The sequence below is a fragment of the Emys orbicularis genome, chromosome 2 (assembly GCF_028017835.1).
Source record: "Emys orbicularis isolate rEmyOrb1 chromosome 2, rEmyOrb1.hap1, whole genome shotgun sequence".
In the NCBI taxonomy this organism is placed as follows: domain Eukaryota; kingdom Metazoa; phylum Chordata; order Testudines; family Emydidae; genus Emys; species Emys orbicularis.
Genome location: NC_088684.1, coordinates 296,016,271 through 296,038,564, shown reverse-complemented (window position 1 = coordinate 296,038,564; position 22,294 = coordinate 296,016,271). Strand labels below are relative to the sequence as shown.

The 22,294-nt window shown below is 44.1% G+C and overlaps 1 protein-coding gene across 1 annotated transcript in view; it reads left to right on the top strand.

Annotated features, from left to right (window-relative positions):
* Positions 1 to 21,874, top strand: part of SMARCC1 (SWI/SNF related, matrix associated, actin dependent regulator of chromatin subfamily c member 1) — a 163,794-nt gene extending 141,920 nt beyond the window's left edge. The window contains exons 27-28 of the mRNA XM_065398174.1: positions 17,911 to 18,087; positions 19,756 to 21,874. Of these exons, the coding sequence (XP_065254246.1) occupies positions 17,911 to 18,087; positions 19,756 to 19,844 (266 nt within the window). The 3' untranslated portion in view covers positions 19,845 to 21,874. The remainder of the gene's footprint in view (positions 1 to 17,910; positions 18,088 to 19,755) is intronic.
* Positions 21,875 to 22,294: the final 420 nt, after the last annotated feature.

Below are 22,294 nucleotides of genomic sequence, written 5' to 3'. Positions count from 1 at the left end.
GGATTGAAGGGTAGCAAATGTTGTAACTATATTTTTAAAAAGTTTCTAGGGGTGATCCTGGGGAATTAAAAGCCTTTAAGCCTTACATCTTTATCTGGCAGTTCAGTTCAAATGATAATTAAAAAACTATTAAAAAAAACAAAAACACTTGGAAGCTCATGATATGAAAAGGTCTAACCAGCGAAGAAGTTTCAGCAAAGGAAAATAGCGTTTCACTAATCATATCAGTAGAGTGGTGGATGAAGAACCTGACAAAATGTATTTGAACTTCTAAAAGGCCTCTGACAAGGTCCTGCAAGAGGCTACTAAAGAACCTAAGGAGAGTCATGGGGTGAGAGGCAAAGTATTGTCATGAATCAAAAAGTAGTGGCTAGGAGATAGAAAGCAAAGAGGATTAAATGGTCAGTTTTCATCATGGTAAAAGGTTGTTAGTAGGGGCTGCAAAGTTGTGTACTAGGTCCCATATTTTAACAGATTTAATGGTATGGAAAGAGGGTTGTGGACAGTGACTTGGCAAATTTTGCAGATGGCAACATTTATTTAGGTCAGATGGGACCAGAGAGGACTGTGATAACTTCAGAGAGTCCTAAATCAGCTAGATCAATCAGAAATTCAAGGTTGACAAATGCAAAGAAATGCATTGGAGGAAAAAATTAAACTACACATACATCGTACAGAATTCTAAACTAACTGTATCAAATCACAAACGGGACCTGGGTGTCCCAGTAGACAGTTGAATGAAGACCCCTTCTCACCTTGCAGCCGTGATCAAAATAGCTACCAAGATGTCAAGTTGCATAAGGAATGTGATGGTGAATAATGTGAAGAATATTATAATACATTTATATAAATCAGTGGTGCGGCCTCATCTGGAATTCCGTGTGCAGTATTGGCCATTCAGTGTTAAAAAGAATATTGCACAACTGAAGGGGGTTCAGAGAAGAGCAGCAAAAATTATCAAGGACCTGAAAAAAAAACTCTTTGCTGAATCAAGGTCGGGAAGATGAGGATTGTTACATTAGAAAAGGATCCGAGTAAGAGGGGACATGATGGAAGTATATACAATAATGTTCTAGAGATAATGGACTGGGAACTTCTGTTCCTCCGTCTTATAACACAAGAACAGAGGGGCATTCAACAAAATTAAAACATGGCAAATTCAAAACAGATTAAAAGAAATATTTTTTTCACACAACATGTAATTAGCTCAGTGGTTTGAACATTGGCCTGCTAAACCCAGGGTTGTGAGTTCAATCCTTGAGGGGGCCATCTAGGGATCTGGGGCAAAACAAAACAAAAAAATCTGTCAGGGACAGTACTTGGTCTTGCTATGAAGGCAGGGGACTGGATTCAATGACCTTTGGTCCCTTCCAGTTCTATGAGATAGGTATATCTCCATATTATTATTATAACTAACACTTTTCCAAATGAAGTTCAAATATCTAGTCATCCCAACACCCTTGTGATGTAGATGCATATATCCCTATTTTATAGCTGAGGAAACTCAAGACACAGAAATTACTTACCTAAAACTCATGCAGCAAGTCAATAGCAAAGCCATTATTAAAAATAGGGCATTCTTGACATCCAATTCTGTGCTAAATCTACTAACACGTGTCTCTGGGATGGATCCAGTTAACACTTTTATGATAGGAGGATTCTTGGTCCAGTTAAAAATAGTTTCTGCTTCGTGGGTATGAAGAAGGTAAAAACATTGAGCTCATTTTGACATCACTTGGGGTTGTTTCACCTTTCCCCACATTATAAATTGATATCCTGGCCTTTTTTGATGTACCATTTAGCTGTAGATTGAGACAGTCCATACTGGGAAGAGGAATTGGGTGATGTATGTGTTTCACCTACATCTCCTTCCCCTCTCATGTATATATTTCCCTCCTTGGACACTCCTGTGACAGTAGTGGGATACAGAATCTTTTGTCTCTGGGTCACCAGTTCATATTTCAGCCCAATCAGTAACCAAGTTTGTTACCAAATAATTGCTGTTTTGGTGGCCTCTCTGAAATAAGTTAATGATTTTAAAATAATTATTGGCTACCAATAATTATTTTAAGGCATCCACATCACAAATCTACTTCACCACAATAGATGCTGATTAGCACCCAGGTAAACAATCTTAGCAAAGGTGCTAAAGATTGTAGTGTCTAGGGTTACCATATTTCAACAATCAAAAAAGAGGACACGGGGTGCCGCCCTAGCCCCGCCCCAGCCCCGCTGCCCCCCTCAGAATCCCCCTACCTGGCCCCTGACTGCCCTCTCCTGAGACCCCCCCCCACCCTAACTGCCCCCAGAACCCCACCCCTATCTAAGTCTCCCTGCTCCCTGTCCCCTGACTGCCCCCACCACTCTCTACACCCCCTTCTCCCAACAGCCCCACCAGCCCCCCCGACCAATCTAACCCCCCCTGTTCCCTGTCCCTTGCCTGCCCCAACCGCTCTCTACACCCCTTTCTCCCGACAGCCCCCCCGACCAATCTAACCCCCCCGTTCCCTGTCCCTTGCCTGCCCCAACCGCTCTCTACACCCCTTTCTCCCGACAGCCCCCCCGACCAATCTAACCCCCCCTGTTCCCTGTCCCTTGCCTGCCCCAACCGCTCTCTACACCCCCTTCTCCCGACAGCCCCCCCGACCAATCTAGACCCTCCCACCCCCCCGTTCCCTGTCCCTTGCCTGCCCCCCCCCCCACCAGGCCGAGGGAGAGCTGCGAGCTGCACGTGCAGTCAAACACTGTGACGCTGCTCTGCGGGGGAGGAGGGGGAGGGACTCTGGCTGCTAGAGGCCCCAGTGGCTGCGAGTGGCTTTCAATCAGGCCCAGCCGTCCAATCAGCCGCGCCGAACTCTGCACGAGGGGAAGGGGGAAATCCTGGACATTTCTACTTTATTAGAAATCCCCCCCGGACGGCCATTTAAAGCTGAAAAAGCCGGACATGTCCAGGGAAACCCGGACGGATGGTAACCCTAGTAGTGTCTCTGGAGATGGAATTCACCTGACACTTAGCGGAAGTCCCTTGTGGTCTAGGCTGAGGGTGCACTGGCAGGAGAGCAGTTTGGTGAAGCATGTGCTGTTGCTGCCAGGGTTGTAGAAAAAGAATTTTGGTCTCCAGGACTGAGTGTCCAGCCCTTTTACCCAACACACCCCTTTAAAATGACTTTATAAAAAGAGCAAACCATTTCCTTGCCTGTTGTTTGTGTGGGGCTGTCCAGTAATGCTGGTAGGCCTCCCCCACAGTGATCTATCCAAGTGACAAGTACGGCAGTATAATGTTCATTCTACAAAGCGCCCGTTGGGTGGACTGTGACTTGTCTGGCCGATTTCTGCAAGAGGGTGACTCATTGTTTGCATTGGTGGAAATTTAACAGTGACAGAAACATCAGAAGTCACGCTGTCAAAACACATTTACACATGGAAGAAAAGAAGTGGGCCTGAATGGGAAAAAATACTCGTACGGCTATCCATTTGCAACTCCTCAGTTGACTGTATGATTGCCTGAGAAGTTTGTATGCTTTAACTGTGTGGACTTTACTCTGTTTCCCAACAGCATTATTAAACAGGCTTCACTTTTGGCTGCCCTCTTTCTCTTAGTAATGAATAAAAAGTAGTAACTTACAATCCATTAGACCATGAACAAAACGATACTTGGAGTGTCCCTCAAGTGACTGGGGTAGGGGATGAAGAGATGATTCCAAGCAAGATGATTGAAGTCTGTAAAACATTTATTAACAGAAGGAAAAAATAGCCCTGGCTTACAACCACCTCAGATGCTGAGAGAAAGTAGGATGGTAGCCCCTGAGGCTAGAGTGGGGATTCTTTTCCCACTAACCTGCCTCGGTGCAGCTCCCAGGGTGATGCTTTGTCTCTTATACAGCAGAATTACCCACAAGGCCTCAGTTCCTTTTGACTGCGTATTGCTGCTCCTAGGACTCTTTACATTTCCCAAGGCCTAATTACAGCATTTGTTATTGTGGCTAATTGTATAATGGATCCAGATTCTGTCTGGATCAAGCTGGGGAAAGGAAGCCTCTGCAGTTTTTGATCCAGGCTCATCTGGTAGGTTGCATTGATATGGGGCTGAAAAGGGGACATCAACTAAAGCTTTTCCATTTCAGTATCTCATTAGTCCCCTTTCCTAACCTGAGAAAGCAGCAACCACAATGCAGCACTTAGTAGCCTGGTTTCCCTTCTGCACTGGAGAGCAGTTAGAAAAAGAATGTTAGTGATTTAGAGGAAAAAGGAAGAGGAGAGTTAAGCAACTTATCTAGTCTATCCTCATCCACTAAATGTCTCAAACCTTCTTCCACAAAGCCTTAACAAACACTTCTACCAGATTCTACGATCAGCATGGTTTACTGCGTGTCTGTACTGGATGGAAATCTGCATGGTGCAGGAGGTATGTCTCCTTATGGTAGTGAAGGACTGAGCATGCTGCTGGCACTTAACCTGTAAATGCATGTAAAAGAAAGATACAAGGGCTTCCTATCACATAAATGGGTTATTTTCCAGAGGCTTGGAGAGGAAAAGGTATAGTGTTCCATCCTCCTTCAGGAGCTCCACTTTCAACAATCCTTAAATCAAAATGTCAAAGAATAGCAGGTTCTAGATCCTGACCTCTCCCCCAGTCTGAGACAGTTCATCTGCAACTCTTTTCCTGCGAATACTGCAGCCAGCTGTCTGCAAATATAAAGCAGATAGACATAGATTTGCAGGGCTCTACGTATTTGGCCAGGAAGCCTCTTTTTAGCAAGCAGAGCAAGATAGGTCAGCTCTTCCACCTCTATTATCATCCTGTCTCTTGCAAACAAATGTTGGTGCAGCAGTGAGCAGTATTCTTCTCCCATCAACCCTCCCCATCTTCCTTCTAGGGAACAATTTTTTCCTAGGCTTCATTCCTAAAATGGAAACCTGCCAGGTTTCTCACCTCTGTTTGTTGAAGCAGACAAAAGGCCAAGTGGTGCTCTATTTTTAAGGAGAACCTCTAAGAAGCTTCAGAAGAGGAGCTCTGCTGCAAAAGTTCCAGTGGCGCAGCCTGCAGATGCTTGTGTTGCTAGGGAGAAAGGGCTTAGAATCTGGATGGCTTGTTGGAATTTGGCATTTCTTCCCCTCTCCCCCCCTTCAGAGACTGCTTGGAGACACTGTCACAAGTGCTTGAGAACCAGCAGGCAGGTCAATCTTCATTGATTGGGGAATTCTTTGATGGGGAAGTCCTTTTCAAGTCCCAGCCCAATCCTCCTCAAAGGGGAAAAGCTCTATGATCCCCCCTCCCCCTTCACTTTTTCAAAGGGATCTTGGAGTCCTTTGATTGAGAAGATTGATATTTTTTTCTGACTCTCCTTTCTCTCCAAAAGCAGGATCTGGGTTCCCTCAGGGGTGTTCCCCTTTGTTTCCTCTCTAATTACATATTGGAGAGACAAGGGGCAGAGGGGCTCAAAACCCTCCTTGTGGGCTAAGGGTCAGATTTTTCAAAGGTATCTACATTTCTGAAGATGCAGATAGGCATCTAACTTGCATTGAAATGAATGGGAGTTAGGCACCTAGCTGTTTGTGAAAATCCAGCCCTAAATCCCAAAAGGGAGACACCATCTAGGAAGAGGGAGCTATCTCCTGATGGAAGCAAGTATGTTCCCTCCAAAAGGCAAAAGAAAAGCACAAAAAACGTCTAAGAATCATTCCAGATTCTCCTCCACTGGCTCTAGCTTCTCAAAAGATGGCAGGAACTCTCTGTTTTCCATTATGATCTCAAGCCAGTGAACGTGCTTTCCACCAGCTATGTTTGAGCCTTCTGACAGCCACCAGCGAGATCCATCAGTAAAAGAGGGTGAACAAGCTAAGTCCAAGGGAAAATATCTTCCAGTGGGAGAGGAACTGGTCTGTGCAATTTTCACAGACTACCTTCCTGCCCATTCAGAGACTGTTTTGATGAGCCCCGCCCCCCCCCCCCCCCCCCAACACACACACACAGTGAAAATGCAAACCCCCCTGCTGTGGATAAAAGGGTCTCCATGGTTTTCACCTCTTAGTATTAAATTCACTAAAAATATGCCACAACATCGAGGTGAATAATTGTATTATCAGTTATTAAATTTTTGTCGTGTACGTTCACACATCATCCAGAACCAGTTTTCTGTGATGTGGAGGTTGAAATTATTCCATGAATAATTTTGTTGTTCATTCTTGTCTGTAGCATGTTTGCAAGCATTTCATAGTGAGTGTCCAAAATTCAGAATTTGAGCTGTTTTTAACTGTGTCCACATTAGTCACACCGTATGTTTCATTTTCCGCACTGGCTTATTGTAACTCCGAGTCACTTTTCCTCTGCAAATATTCAGACTTTTGGATTCATAATTTTCTTCTTGCTAATATTCTCCAGTGTTCACTTAAGTTACTGTGTTCTGTTGAATGCTCCTGCCACTAAACTCCTTTTTCTAGGGTCACAGAAGGAGTGTAAACTGATATTGGTGGGAAATGCTTTGCAGAATTCTCCCAGTTGCAACCTAATAGATAATTGTGTAATTATGGACTTGTTAATTTGTGTTAAAACTGTAACTCTTTATAGTCATGTGAAGCCTGACAGGGGACTATATTCTGTGTATTCTTGATTGCTTGGTATGATCCTTTTTGACAGAATGACCAGCATTTAGTCTACTTAAAGCCTGGCTTTAAAGTTCCTTTACTGTGGCTTTAATACTGCCTGGTGGTCGTAGCATATGTACAACGTGCCTCAAGTGGCACATGACCATGATTCAGCACCGAAGGTGGTCCACTGGTTGGATTATTAGCTTGCCCAACCCCAGCTGGGTACTAAGGGGGAGTGCGACATGAACGAAGGCTGTTAACACCGCAGTAGGAAAGGGAAATTTTTGTGCACATGTATCTCTATTGCACTGTAAATAACCATTGAAACCCTTGCAGGTAGAACGCTTGGGTTCTTTCTACTAACAAGGTGGTAGCTGCGTCATCCCACCTGTGAAAGTCTGACCATGCAAAAGTATTATGTAGAATAGCAAATAACGGAGTCAGCGAAGGGACAACAATTCCATTGAGGTTGTTATATGATGATTTAACTGCTTCACTTGTCCTGGCTTTTTGATGTCATCAAAGCCTCTCCAGTGAGTTTAAGCACTTCCTAACCCCGTACACATATATATTATTTAAGATGCATAAATATTTTAAGGTAGCCAGTGCAGCCCTGGGTACCGATTGTCCTCATTCATGTAGATGGGTAAGCAGCTTGTCACTTCTTGCAAAAGAATCTTACCATGTGTGTGAAATGTTATAGAAAAACAATGGTGAGCCTCCAGCTGCTAGGGGGTCCAGTCTGACAGGACCAGGAAAGCCCCAGAACAGTGCACTTTGGCATTCAAGTTGGTGCTTGTATAATCAAGTTAGTGCCTATATAGTCTACAGTGAATGAATTGTGCTAGAGGGAAGTGACAGAAATACAATATGCAAGTGAAGCGGAAACTGCCTCCCTAGAGATTTGATGCTAAATGAGTTATTGTGGTTATTTATTCACAGTTCTTGGCTCTAGAATTCTGTCTGCTGCAGTGTGTTGGGGAGGACATGCGAAAGTAAGGACGTGTCTTGAAGACTGGTTAGCAATATGGGTTTCTGACTCTGCTTCTGAAAATCATTCACAATAGGGAAGAGGCGTGTCTAATGACACCACAAAATTTGTCCTGCAGTGAAGCCTGCAGACAGCACCCTGAAAGAATTTTCCTGTTCTCACCAGTCTTAACAGAAATGTCATGAGCATCTCGAAAGTGATTTATTCACTCAGGTGAGAGCATGATTTCATGCAGAATCATCATCTTCTGCTCAGCAAAAGAGCACTAGAGAAACTTCTAAGTGGAGCAAGGGTGGCCAACCTGTGGCTCCGGAGCCACATGCGGCTCTTCAGAAGTTAATATGCGGCTCCTTGTATAGGCACTGACTCCGGGGCTGGAGCTACAGGCGCCAACTTTCCAATGTGCCGGGGGGTGCTCACTGCTCAACCCCTGACTATGCTACAGGCCATGCCCCCACTCCACCGCTTCCCACCCCCTGCCGTGCCCTCGCTTCTCCCCCTCCGAGCCTCCTGCACACCATGAAACAACTGGCGGAGAGGGAGGGGGAGGCACTGATCGGGGCTGCCAGTGGGCAGGAGGCGCTGGGAGCGGGGGCGGGGCTACTTATGTATTACTGTGGCTCTTTAGCAATGTACATTGGTAAATTCTGGCTCCTTCTCAGGCTCAGGTTGGCCCCCCTGGAAGTGGAGAGTCTGTGTTTCATCCTTTTTCAGAACTCATGGCCCCAGGAGTTGCATCCTCCCTCCTTTAGCACTGATTGCATTAGCAGTTGGCCATTTGTTTAAGGGGTGTGCTAATGGGAAAGAACTTGCAAGTGAATGTTTAGAAGACTACAAAACTTTCTGCTTCTTTTCCCCCACCCCCACTTTAAAATAAAAATAGTGAAGCCTGTCTTGGGACCCAACACCATAGCCCCTCAAATGACTGCTTTAATGGAGGTGAGACATCTAATACAGGCCTTGGGGTAATCTATTAAGGATGGCTTCATGTACAAGGTCCACTGTAACATGAATACATGTGTCATGCATTACTAGTGAGAGTAACACTTCCTTAGCACGTACTAGAAAATATCTAAAATCTATAAACAAGTAAGGATTTTTCAGCAAGCTGAACCTCATTTTAGTGAATCTTTCAGTTTTATCTTCTCAAACGTCTGCTGTTTTTAAGCTCTCTCCTTTATGTAGGTCACATTTTGACATTTTCTGCTTTAGCCTGTCTTTTTGAAGTTGTATCTTTCTCATTAAGTGAAAAGGAATATTATCTCTGTAGAAATAACATTTCATTTTGCCATGCTGACAGTTGTAAAACCCAATTGCTTAATCCAGGTTTGGCTAGGTACTGTTTGTTGAATGAACTCTTAGTGTGAGATAGAATGGAGATGTGATAAGATCATCTCTTGCAAGCATCATTATCTGCCTTTAAAATAAAATTGCATGCATTCTGCTGCAATAAGCCAAGAAATAAAAAGCTAGCCTTGCCCTTAAACACACATACACAGAACTTCTCTGGGCAGTGTTAAAGCCCCATCTCATGGATGCTTTAAGGAAAACTGCAATACAATATAACATTCTAAATTTGCAAGGAAAATATTCACTGGAACTAAATGTAGCATTAACAGCCAGGTACACAGTTGTCTTCTGGGCAGCAGTGTAGAGTAGGACTCAGGAAATAAGCTCATGATACAAAATAAGCCTGCGCTTCCCCATATAAAATTTTGGGTTAAATTCTCTTTAATAGTGGCTTAACCAGCTGTTAATATAACAATAAAACCCATACCTTATTGCGACTCTGAAGGGCTCTGATTTTTTCCATCCGTCCAAGAAGCCCCTGTCTACACTAAAGCTTACAACTTCATTTGAAACAGTTTCCATACAGTTTTTATAACTATATTATGCTTTACTGTAGGTTACCTAGAATGGCCGTCTGTAGCATGAATTATCCCAAAGGGTTTTAAGTAACGGTTGTTCTATAATGTGGACAGAGAAGCCTTGTTATGCAAAGCAAGGGAAGGAAAAGGAGAGAGCCAGCCTAGGCTTGGAGATTCTCATGCTTCAAGTGGGGGGAAAGATACTACTTGAGACAATCTGACAGGAGAAGATGGAAGAGCCCTGGTGAGTGGGGTCTGTTCTGCATCGAATGGTGGTCCCCAACTGGGCGTCTCTCCTTTCCATCCCCATCTTTTTCCATACAATACACATGGGTTCATCTTGGCTTCATCTTTACTAGGCTCTCTCTTTTGGCCCACAGGCAGTGTCTGAATTTTGCTGTTTCTTCCTGCATAGTATCTCCAAGATCCTAATGTTCTTTTCTGTCAAAACTCTTATCCAAGCCCTGATCAGCTTGTGCCTTGGCTAATGTGTCTCCCTCATGCTTGCCTCACTGCCTGCAATCTCACACCCCTCAACTTCATTCAAAATGTTGCTGTTAAAATAATCCTTGTTCATCGCTGTCACTTCCTATTTCAGTCCCTCCACTTAGTCCCCTTCTTTGTTCCATCAAACATAAGCTGCTTGCCCATACTAACAAAACGCTCCACAATTTACCCCGACTCTCTGTCTCTGACTTCTTACTTTAGCACAAGGTTGGTTCCTGCCTTTGCTCCACCAGCCTCAGTGGCCTTATTCTCCACTAACCTGGTGAAGTCCTCCTTTATCCCCTTTTAGTGTGGTCTTGTATCAGAAAGTGGCTATGTAATCCTGGATGTGGTTACCCAGCTCTTGATAATTTTTTTTTTTTTTTTTGACAGATTTTAGTGCTCATAAAAATAACCAAGCACTGGCTTGAGCCAGACACCGTGTGAGCAGGCTGCCACACAGGTCTCCCAAAGCACTTGACTCCTGACCTGCCAAACCCCTGCTGTTCAGGGGCCCTCCCGAGCAAAAACAATCAACCCAGACTGTTGTGGTGTTTATGTGATGTGAATAAATTAGGGCTGTCAAGCAACTAAAAATTAATTGCGATTAATCATGTGATTAAAAAAATTAATTGCGTGATTAATCGCACTGTTAAACAATAATAAAATACCATTTATTTAAATATTTTTGGATGTTTTCTACATTTTCAAATATATTGATTTCACTTACACCACAGAATACAAGGTGTACAGTTCTCACTTTATATTTTTATTACAAATATTTGCACTGTAAAAACAAAAGAAATAGTATTTTTCAGTTCACCTAATACAAGTACTGTAGTGCAATCTCTTTACCATGAAAGTTCAACTTACAAATGTAGATTTATGTACAGAAAATAACTGCATTCAAAAATAAAATATCTTGCGACTCCGGCTACAACAGTGCCATGTGAATGCCTAGTCACACTTTCTGGTGACATTGTAAATAAGAAGTGGGCAGCATTATCTCCTGTAAATATAAACAAACTTGTTTGTCTTAGCAATTGGCTGAACAAGAAGTAGGACTGGGTGACTTGTAGGCTCTAAAGTTTTGCATTATTTTGTTTTTGAGTGCAGTTATGTAATAAAAAAATCTACATTTGTAAGTTGCATTTTCACAATAAAGAGATTGCACTACAGTACTTGTATGAGGTGAACAGAAAAATACTATTTCTTTTGTTTATCATTTTTACAGTGCAAATATTTGTAATAAAAAATAATATAAAGTGAGTAATGTATTTGAAAATGTAGAAAAACATCCAAAAATATTTCATAAATTTCAATTGGTATTCTATTGTTTAACCATGCAATTAAAACTGCGATTAATTTTTTTGAGTTAATCGTGTGAGTTAACTGCGATTAATCGACAGCCCTAGAATAAAATGAGAATAGACACACACACACACACACACACACACACACACACACACACACACACACACACACACACACACACACACACACACACACGAGTTTATTTCACTTGTGAGCTAATCCAGGTTTGGATACAGGTGTCTAGATGTTAAAGGCTAGTGTGCCAACCCCACTGCACTACCAAGTTCCTAACTTGACTTTTCCTAATAGTTAAAAGATCTGTGGTAAAGCCATATACACATCTTCCCAAGAGCCGAGTTTGACTTCAGTTGCACAGCTAGATCCCTCCATTAAGCATCCATTTCTTTATCAAAAGCATCAGTGTCTTGATTGCACTGGGAAGGCCGAACATTTCAAGCTTTACAGGAACATGAAATCTGTTGGGACAGATGGGAAAATATTTAATAAACTTATGGTCGGGGGAAGGGAGTGTGAACTCTACTATCAGTATTTTCTGGTATTGGGTTTCAGGGTATAAGCTATATTGCAAAAGCAACCACTAAAGCGGCAAGCTGCTGTTTGAGGGTTCATTGTCATAAAGATGTAGGGGAACTAATAGAAATCATATAAATGTAGGACTGGAAGGCACCTTGATAGACCCTGCACTCAAGGCAGAACTAAGTAATCTATAGACCATCCCTGACAGGTGTTTGTTTAACCTGTTCTTAAAAACCTCCAGTGACAGAGATTCCACAACCTGCCTAGATAATTTGTTCCAGTGCTTAACTACAGTTAGGAAGTGTTGTTGTTTTTTTTAATGTCTAACCAGGGCCAGTGCAAGGAAGTTTTGTGCCCTAGGCGAAACTTCCACCTTGCGCCCCCTCCCCAGCCCTGCGGCAGCTCCCCGCCCTGAGGCCCTCCCTCCCCCCGCGGCAGCTCCCGCCCCGGGGAGCCATGCGGCAGCTCCCCACCCCAGCTCACCTCTGCTCCGCCGCCTCCCCGAGCACGCCGCCCCCGCTCTAATTCTCCTCCCCTCCCAGGATTGTGGCGCCAAACAGCTGATTGGCGCCGCAAGCCTGGGAGGCAGGAGAAGTGGAGCGGCGACCGTGTGCTCGGGGAGGAACGCTGTAAAAAAAAATTGAGGGCACCGCTTTTTGGCGCCCCCAAATCTTGGCGCCCTAGGCAACCGCCTAGTTCGTCTTAATGGTAGCACCGGCCCTGTGTCTTAACCCAGGGGTAGGCAACCTATGGCACGCGTGCCGAAGGCGGCACGCGAGCTGATTTTCAGTGGCACTCTCACTGCCCTGGTCCTGGCCACCAGTCCGGGGCCTCTGCATTTTAATTTAATTTTAAATGAAGTTTCTTAAACATTTTTAAAAACCTTATTTACTTTACATACAACAATAGTTTAGTTATATATTATAGACTTATAGAAAGAGACCTTCTAAAAACGTTAAAATGTATTACTGGCACGCGAAACCTTAAATTAGAGTGAATAAACGAAGACTCGGCACACCACTTCTGAAAGGTTGCCGACCCCTGGTCTAACCTAAATCTCCCTTGCTGCAATTTAAGCCTATTACTTCTTGGCCTGTCTTCACTTGTTAAGGAGAATAATTTATCACCTTCCTCTTTATAACAATCTTTTACATACTTGAAGGCTGTTATCATGTCCCCCCCTTAATCTTCTCTTCTCTTTAGACTAAACAAATCCAATGTTTTCAATCTTTCCGCAGAGGTCATGTTTTCTAGACCTTTAGTCATTCTTGTTGCTCTCCTCTGGACTTTCTCCAGTTTGTCCACATCTTTCTTGAAGTGTGGTGCCCAGAACTGGACAATACTCCAACTGAGGCCTTATCAGTACTAAGTAGAGTAGATGAATTACTTCTGATGTCTTGCTTACAACATTCCTGCTAATGCATCCCAGAACGATGTTGGGTTTTTTTGCAACAGTATTACATTGTTGGCTCATATTTAATTTGTGATCCACTCTAACCCCCAGATCCTTTTCTGCAGTACTCTTTCCTAGGCAGTCATTTCCCATTTTGTATTTGTGCAATTGATTGTGCCTTCCTAAATGTAGTACTTTGCATTTGTCCTTATTGAATTTCATCCTCTTTACTTCAGACCATTGCTCCAGTTTGTCCAGATCATTTTGAATTCTAATCCTGTCTTCCAAATGGAAGAGAGGAGTGTAAATTTGGCTGCAGAATGCTTTGAAGGAAATATCATGGTTAGAAGTTTACTTCCTTGGGTGGTTCAGGTGAATGGCCTGTGCTCCTGTCTAGATTGCTAAATAGAATAGGATTTTTCTTGTCTAAATTCTGTATTACTCTGATTCGCCTCCGAATTTTAATAGCTTGATACCAGCCAGATAAGCTCTCACATCTCCTGCAGTTCTGGGGAAAATCCTGACTCATGGTGCTGACCAACTGACCTCAGCTTATCTTGTGCCCTCATGTTTTCAAATTGGCTTTACTGCAAGGCTGATCTGCATTTTCACATGTGACAGTTAGTAGCTGAGGGATAGGGAGAAAGTACAATGGTGCTCTTCTGTGCTGTTCAATTTGGCTGTGATGCCCATAGACTGCCTTGCAAAAGGAATTAAGAAGCAGTTGCTTCCCATCTTCCTGCCATATTCATCTGTTCGAAGCCACAAGTTGAAATTTCCCAGAGGCTGAACACTAACCCACAATGACCCCTAGCAGAAGGAATTGCCGAGGGGGTTAATCCGCACTCTTCAGCTTTTGGTGTTTGTATAGAGAGGATCTGGAACAGCAGGTAGGTTCTTCATGGTGAAAGAATGGGGGGTGTTCTCATTCTGGAGCCCCCTGCCACCACCTAGGACCTGTACTGATCCTAGACATTTTGATTTACTTCTAATGCTACTGGGTTACCATGACTTTAAACCTCAGCCCCAGGCTGGTTATAGCTTTCTCTCGCACTGCCTACTGTGCCCTTGTTGCCTGTTGTTCACCTCTGAGAGCGACCTGGACCAAAACAGACGTGTATGCTGGCTTAAATCCTCTGTTATCTGACTGGGGTAACTCTCTTCGTTGCTCTTGCTGTCTGCTTGCTACAAGGGGAAGGGAACAAGCCAAGCTAGGAAACTTCTGGCTGAACTTGTTTGAGGGGAATCTGATTCCAGATAACTGCAGCTGTAAATGGTGTGCATTGTACTTGCCCACACAGTGCATACCTATGAAGGACCGCACCACATGTGTACTGGGGTTTGGGAAGCTTCAGTGAATCCTGTGGCAAGTGTCTTCAGGAAATCTTCCACCTCCAGTTTGCTCTTTGGATCCTTGACTGGAGAAGCAAGGATTCATTGCGATGGTCTTCCACGTACACCTGTTCACAGTCACCAGAGTGGAAACTATTTTGCTGATGGGGAGCTGAAGGGGGAGGAGAGGATTCTCAAATCCAGACAGCTTTTCTGGTCGGCTGCTGCTGCTCTTTCATTTGTGACAATGGAAATGTCACAGACTTGCATTACAGGCCACTGACCAGAGGCTTTGCTCAGTGTGTGCATGGATAGATTTAGACATTTCTCTCCTCTTTGTGTAAATGTCTCCTCCCCCTCTCCCCCCCCCCCCAAAAAAAACGGTTTTTTTAAATCTGTTTGCTGCAGTTATGAGGGAAATTGGCATATGATTGGACAGTTACAGGCTTTTATTGAGTTGAAGGGTTATTAGAGCAGTTGGTCATTACGGTATTACGTTAACTTAATCCTCTTTTCTTCAAGGACTTCTGTGCATTCCCACTAATGGGCTTCAGCACCTCTGGCGCTGAGCTGTGGAAAGTGTGTAGGAAAGCTGGGTGTGCTGGGGTGGTGTTAGGAGCACTCTCACCCAAAGATGATGTAATTGGCTTGAGATAAGGAAGCACACTCCCCATCCACCTTAGTTCCATTGCCACAAGCTAATGGATCTACCTCTCCTGTATGCAAAGCTAGTTAGCCTTCTTTCTTAAAATAGGTTATTTGTGACCGTTGGCCTCCAGTTACCCTGAGACCATGTCTGGTCCTGAACCATGTAAGGGGTCAAAGGATACGTAACCTGTTCAGCCATCTTTCCTGAGACAAATGCACACATTCGGTGCCTTATGTCCCTGGGAGAAATGCATGTAGTTTCCCAGTGAACAATCCACCATGCTTCTACTCCTTGGGCAAGGAAGGACAGACTGCAAATGTATTTGGCTTCAATGAGCCTCCAACCGGGCTGTCCTGATACTCCTGCAAGAGGTTTGAGGTCTTCTGTCATGTGACCTGAAACACACCTAAGCACTTCTGCCTCCTTTAATGTTGGGCTGGAGGTCCACCTCCCTGAGCCCAATACCTACAGTGTCTGAGCTTCCCATCTGGCACCACAATCTGGCACCAGCTTCACAATCTGCACTGATACCACAGTGATATTGGTTCTACTGTCTGCACCAAAGACACCTTTGGTGCCATTAGAATCAATGCCAGTGAACGCTGTAAGCGAAATGCACACTTCCAGATCTCTGCGTGACCCCTGCTCCATGGCCCAAGAAGAGAAAGCATTCCTACTTGTGGAGGGAGTCAAAGGAGAAAAAGTGGCATCATTGTCATTCTCGACCAGTGACCCATGTTTCCTGACATCGGCTTCCACACACACCTCTCCTTAGCTGGAGGCTTCGTGGCTGAGTTTTGTAGATCCATCCCTGGTGTCTGTGTACCACCTCTGTTGAGTATTTCCACTCTCATTTGGGGACTCCAGTCAAATCTGTTGTCTGTGCCTTTGCTGCTTGACTCTGTGCAGCAGTATTCACCACCAGTTTCAATCAGGAACCTTCTAGAGGAACTCGAGTTCTCCTTGGAACCGCCTGTCCAAATTCTGCTGTTCCAGAAAGCCCAGTTGGCTTCCTTCATCTAAGACTCCGTTGGCATGGAAAGACGTTCTGCAGAGCCCTCTTCAGTTACTCACATGGCCCTACGTTCAAACCCAGCACTTCACTATCGGCTGCTCTGGTATTAACACTGACAACCTGCTGGTATTGGAGGCACCTGCACCATGTAGAAAGTTGTCCTGGCACCAAACCTCCCCCAGTGCTGTTGTCTTCAAGAATGCCTGTGTTCCAGTCCATGCAGATACTATCGGCCCAACCTGCTCAGGAAGAGTGGCAAGTATATGATTGGCAGGAAGCTCCCTCAGATGAAATCAACCAATGCATGTTGCCCAGCGTACCTGTCGGGGAGCAGGGTTGGGGCATAGGGGCTTGCCCCACTCTGCCTGCCTGGCGCTCCTGCCAGGGAGCAGTGTCAGGGTGCAGGGGCTCCCATTTTTCTGGCGCCCCTCCCCCTCCTGCCCCCCATTGGCCAGGTTCAGAACAGCCCAAACAATACTGTAGGTGAGAGTGTGTGTAATTTATTTGGAGTTGGCGCCTCTGGGCTATTAGACTTGCAAATGGGTCCAGTTGCCTGAAAAGCTACAGTGATGCTGTCCGTGGTGCTGAATTTCTTTATAATTCCATATTACATTATAAATTTCTTAAGACTAAAGTTTGAAGGATGCTAAATGAGTAATAGATCCTAATAAAACTGTTAGTTCATTTAAGCATCTCATCCAGTAACTGAACTTCAGCAGGCATTGCAGTCGTATGTATCTTTGTACCTAGTTACTGACTTTCAGTCCTAAATACAGACCTGTGAATTTCCCTAGCTTTTAAATTCCATCATGGTCTTAATGCTGTTTTATATATGTGCTCGGTTGTTTAAGAAGGTGGGTGTGGGGCTATGTTTAAGAGATTCTATAATCAGACAGTGTATTTTACATAATTACCTGGGGTCTGGGATGGAAGGGATCTTTTAAAATAATCCTTACTTACATTTGTAAATAGCTACAATCCATGGCTAGTGGCTGCTTCCCTAACTAAAGTACTGCAGCTACAAAATGTGCATTCACTGAATCCTGCAGAAGTAAATGTAATGGATTATGGACCCCTCTCTCTTCAACTGGGGTTTTAAAATCCAGTCAGTGAGTTGTAGGTGTTTTGACATTGAAAATTCTAAGTTTTTCTTGATGCTCCTGAAACTTAACCTGCGAAGGAGGGCTGCACTCACAGAGGTGTTTCTAAAAAACCTTCCTTGTACTGAAAACAAAATGTGTTTTACATTGTGCAGGTATTTCCGGTATCATTTATAGCTGCGTGACTGCAGCTCTGCTATTCAGTTAATCCATTAGTCCTTGTCCCTGCCCTTTTTACTGAGCGCTTTGCTATTTTGAAGCCTCGTTCTCCCTGTGCAGTTGGTAGTGCATCTTCACGAAGGCCGCTAAAAATCACCTCTTTACCCAGATTCCATCCTGTTCTAGAGGCAACTGTGAATAAACTCCTCCTCCAGTTGCCTGTTGTGTTATAAGGTTTTAGCGACATCAAGATCTCTTGGCAGTTCCTCCTGAAAGGAGTGTGTTATTCAGTGGTGGGAAGCTTGTCCTTTGGGATGATCGCAGATGGCATTTGGAGTGGAAGCAGAGAGTTGAATCTGAGCACACACGAGTTCTTTCTCTTCCTGCTTAGAGAACAATTAGGCCACATTTTTCCTCTTCTGTTCACTTCTGTATTTTAACTGAGTTTCATTGCAATCTCTCTTTAATGTCCCTGCAGGACAGATGCCAGGGCCAGGTTCAATGATACCTGGGCAGGCCATGCCAGGCCGGATGATGCCATCTGTGTCAGCCAACATCCACCCAGCCAGCGGTGGCCCTCCCCCATCTGGCATGCCACCAATGTCAGGAAACATAATTGGACCTCGTGTTCCCCTAGCAGCTCCAAATGGCATGTGTAAGTGAGTTTTCAGAATTAGCTCTGTCTGAATGTACCTACTGTTTTTTTTTCCATTGCTTGTCTCATTATTACTGGAAAAGTGATTGTAGTTTAAACCCTTTTTGAGAGTGCTGTGGGAACCATCAAATCTGTGTTTTTAGCAGCCAAAAATCTCTGTCAAAGGGGTGTTGGAAGATTTAAAAGTCTCTCTCTCTCTCAGAGCACCATAGCATGTGTTACTGCCCCTTTGTGATTAACTTGTAAAGGTTGTGAAGCATTGTGGTCACCATGAAAACCAGTCACAGCTTAATCCAAAATAACACAGAGGCGTGGGTTCAAGACATAACTGTGACTAAATCACTAATTAGTAGTGACCACAGTATAATTAAGTGCAGTAGCATCGTACCAAAAACTAGCACTGTGAATTTCATCTTCAGAAAAGGGGAAGATTTAAAATAAGAGGAAGCTGGTTAGAAAGAAACTAAAGACATATGGGCCAGATCCTCCACTGGTGTAAATCCAGATGGCTTGGTTGGTTGATGGTACACTGGCTTGCGCCAGCCAAAGAGGCCAAAAGCCTTTAGACTTTGAATGGAGGTTACTTAAACAGCTGCAAGAGACACAGAAGTTACAATGATACCTGTGCAGTGCTCCTAAAATGTCAACCCTTTATGAGCAGTCACTATACGGTGGTACCTGAACTATTGCCATTACCGGTTAGCAAAGATATGGATCAAATGCTGCTGTCTCAGATAGGGGTGTGAGGGAAATGCTGACTCTTTAATGGTAACTGCTGTAAACAGAAGTGTCTCATTCTAGTGCTGCTTTTGCCTGGATTTGTCTCTCTTCCCCTTCTTATGCTGTTTCTTTTCTTTGTTTTCCTTCTCCCATATTACTGGAACTCCGCCATTGACAGTGTCCTCTCTCTGCTGAATTGACTTCCCCATTCTCTTCTTCCTCGCCTTGATTCCTGACTTTCTCCCTCTCCTGAACAACCCCGTCTTATTCCATTAGCATCTGTTTCCCTGTGCTCTGATCACTGTGCCTGAAACCCGGCCTTTGTACCTACCCTCATTCTTCTCTCCCCACTGTGCCACATCTTCAGATGTCTGGCTGTGTTGGCACCTATATATACTTCTTGAATCTGTATGTGTAGAGGTCTGCTTGTAAAGTGTATTGTTACATCTGTTTTAAACAGACAAGAGGCTTGATCTAATGCTCTTGAGCACAGGACTGAGAGATGGGAACAGTGAAGTGCTAAACCCAGGTCTGACATTAACTTCCTACATAATCTCAGCAAACTGCTAAACCTGTCTGCCTCAGTCACCCACTCTGTACAAAGTAGGGATAGCCCTTCCTTACCTCGCTAGAGGAATGTGAGTTTGTACTGTGCTTTGAGGATGAAAAGCACAGCACAAATTCAAAGTGTTAATCATAGAATGTGGAGATGAAAACACCCTAGAGGGTCATGGCCATTTCCAGGAGCCAGTGCAGTTCACCGCAGTGCCCAGACTAGTGTGAAATAATTCCAGTTCTAGGCCCTCCTCCATTTCCCTTTGGAAGCCATGTGTCATTGCTGTACATAGATGGATTTTGTAAGGAAATAGCTCAGCTTCTTATGCATAATTTAAACCTCTTGATTAACTGGTTCTGGTGCTCACATGCTTCTCTCCACTGTATTTGCAGATCCCCCTCCATCGCAGCAGCCGCCACCACCAGCTGACGGGGTGACTCCACCTACAGCGGGAGCAGCACCGGCCTCAGCAGCTCCCTAACTCATCCAGCAACAACCAACTTCTAGATCTGATCCCTAGAACCAAGATAGTGGCGACCAAAAATGGATTTCCTCAGTTTCCTTCTGTTCCTTTCAGGGGGGGTTGGTCTCCTGTCAGCCTGCCTGCCCCTCTTCCCCTCTCACCGACTTTACAGTCTGGCATTATTTGGCTGTACTCCTTTGGGGAGCACTTACGCTGAACACATTGAGCAGTAGTCATCTTACCTTCCTATTGCTGGCAGGACGTCCTTCACACATTTGTCTGTTTACCCTATGGAATGAGTGCTCTGCGCTGGTTTTCCTTTATCTTGCTGCTTCTGCTGCTTAATCTTTGGATTCTCTTTAGAGACAGGGAGGGGCTTTTGGGTTGGAGGCATAACTGAATATTAGGATGTAGTAGGTGGTGTTTCCATCCATAGTCTCTGAGGTGTAATCTACTGTGTAATGTGCAAGGCATCAAGAGGAAATAGAGCAAACCAGTGGCTTGAGCACATAAGGGAGAGTGAGGGAGGAGTTCTCCTTCCACTGCCTTGGAGCGGAAGCTTCGTTAATTCTGACCGTATTCATTACAGGTAGATAATCATTAAGGGCAATAGCTGAGCCCCAAGGCTGCCTTGCTAACTTATTAAAGAAAATATTGATCCGATGTGAATAGAGCCAGGAGTGAATCAGTTAGAATCAAACCACTCTGTCTGAGCTTTATTGCTCCAGTTTATATTTTATTTTGTGTTTAATTGGAAGGAGGGGAAGTTTGTAGTTGAATCCTCTTCCTTCTGGGTAGTTCGGTACAGTAGCCAACTGAGGAATAAAACAAATTTTAGTCCCTCTCTTTTTGGAGCATATACTTTTTTCTTTTAAAATTGAACTTAAAAAAAAAAAAATAGTAGATAGCAATGAAGTGCTAGTGTATGGGATTGGGTTGGGATGGCTGAGGGTGTGAACGCCAGAACTACCTCTTGCAGACAGCCGGGGTGGGCAGAATTCAGCGAATGTGGTACTTTTTCTTTCTGGACTGGGATTGGAGGTGGGAGAACACTCGCTCCTCTGTTCACACTTCACCCTCCACTTGCTGAGCTTTATCATTCCATTCTTTGTAGGGCAGTGGGGGAACAGGTTTGGCAGTTGACTCCGAGCACGCTCCATGATTCGGGGCGATTGAGAAGGCCAACACAATGCCACTAATATGGACTGAGTTTGTACTGCCAAATGCTGTTCCTTGCCCTCATCATTAGTGACTGCATGGTTCATATCCTCTGTGTGATTCAGACCCTCTCCTCCTCTCCTTCCAGAGCGAGCTTTCTGACAAGCGTCCTCACCAACGCGCTTTGGATCATTCAGGGGCGGATCTCCGTAATCAGGAGTGTAAGATGGGCTGTTTGTTTTAAAGCTTGACCACAGCTATTTCACTAGTGGGGGGTAGAGGATCTGAAACCCACAGAGCTATTTCATAAAGTAAAACAAATACAGATTTGCCTTGAAGAGCACTCAAGTGCTTGATGCCTCGAAATGTTAATAGCTGAACTTTCCAGACCCTGAGAATTTGCGTACATATGTGAAGTAACCATTTTTGGGCTGTCTGCACATCAACTCCATGCTCATACAATTGTACTTGGCCTTGTTACTTCCAGTGTATAGGAATAACACTTTCCCATTGTCAAGCTCTAAGAATCTGCAGTGCCTAGCAAAGAACGGTCAGGGCCTCCCCTTCCCCCACCTTTCATAAAAGAAATCCATTCCACATGTTACCTTTCCCTCCAGGGTCTTTGGAGCGAGCATGGAATTCTGGTTCAGGCCATAGTCCAGTTTAGAATAACCTCAGGTTGTTTTTAGTGTGATCAATTTCAAATTTAAAGGATCCAGATGGAGACTATTTTTTACTGTATTAGTGATGATCCTACAAAGTACCTGAATTCTTAACGCTGTTGTGTTTCTGTATAAATGCACGTGGCGACTTTTTCATCTGATCCTCTGTATAGGGCCGGTTTTATTCCTGCAACACAGCCACCCAATTTTGTGAAATAAAAAAACATGTTTTTTGTACAAAACTGTTTCGTAAATCTGTGGGGAGTTGAAGTAAATTCTCATGCGCAATATTCTGAGATGTGGATCTGCTGAAACCCATTTTAATTTGGTATCAAATTGTTTTCAGATAATGCATTGGCTACAGCTAAGTATATACAAGTCTAAGCTTGTTACCCAGTTGAGATGGGGGACATCAAACTAATTCAAATAAGAGGGAGGGCCCTTTCCAATGCAACTGATTTATTTCTGTGTATTAATGAGTATTTTACATACCCAGGCGTCAGATAATCAACATTTAATGGAAGTGGTGAAATCAAGCCACACACCATGATAGATTAGACAGAGCAAGCCTGGGTCTGATAGGCAGGATTTCCAAGTTCTGTTCCCAGCTCTTTCACTGACCTACTATGTGAACTTGGCCAAGTCACC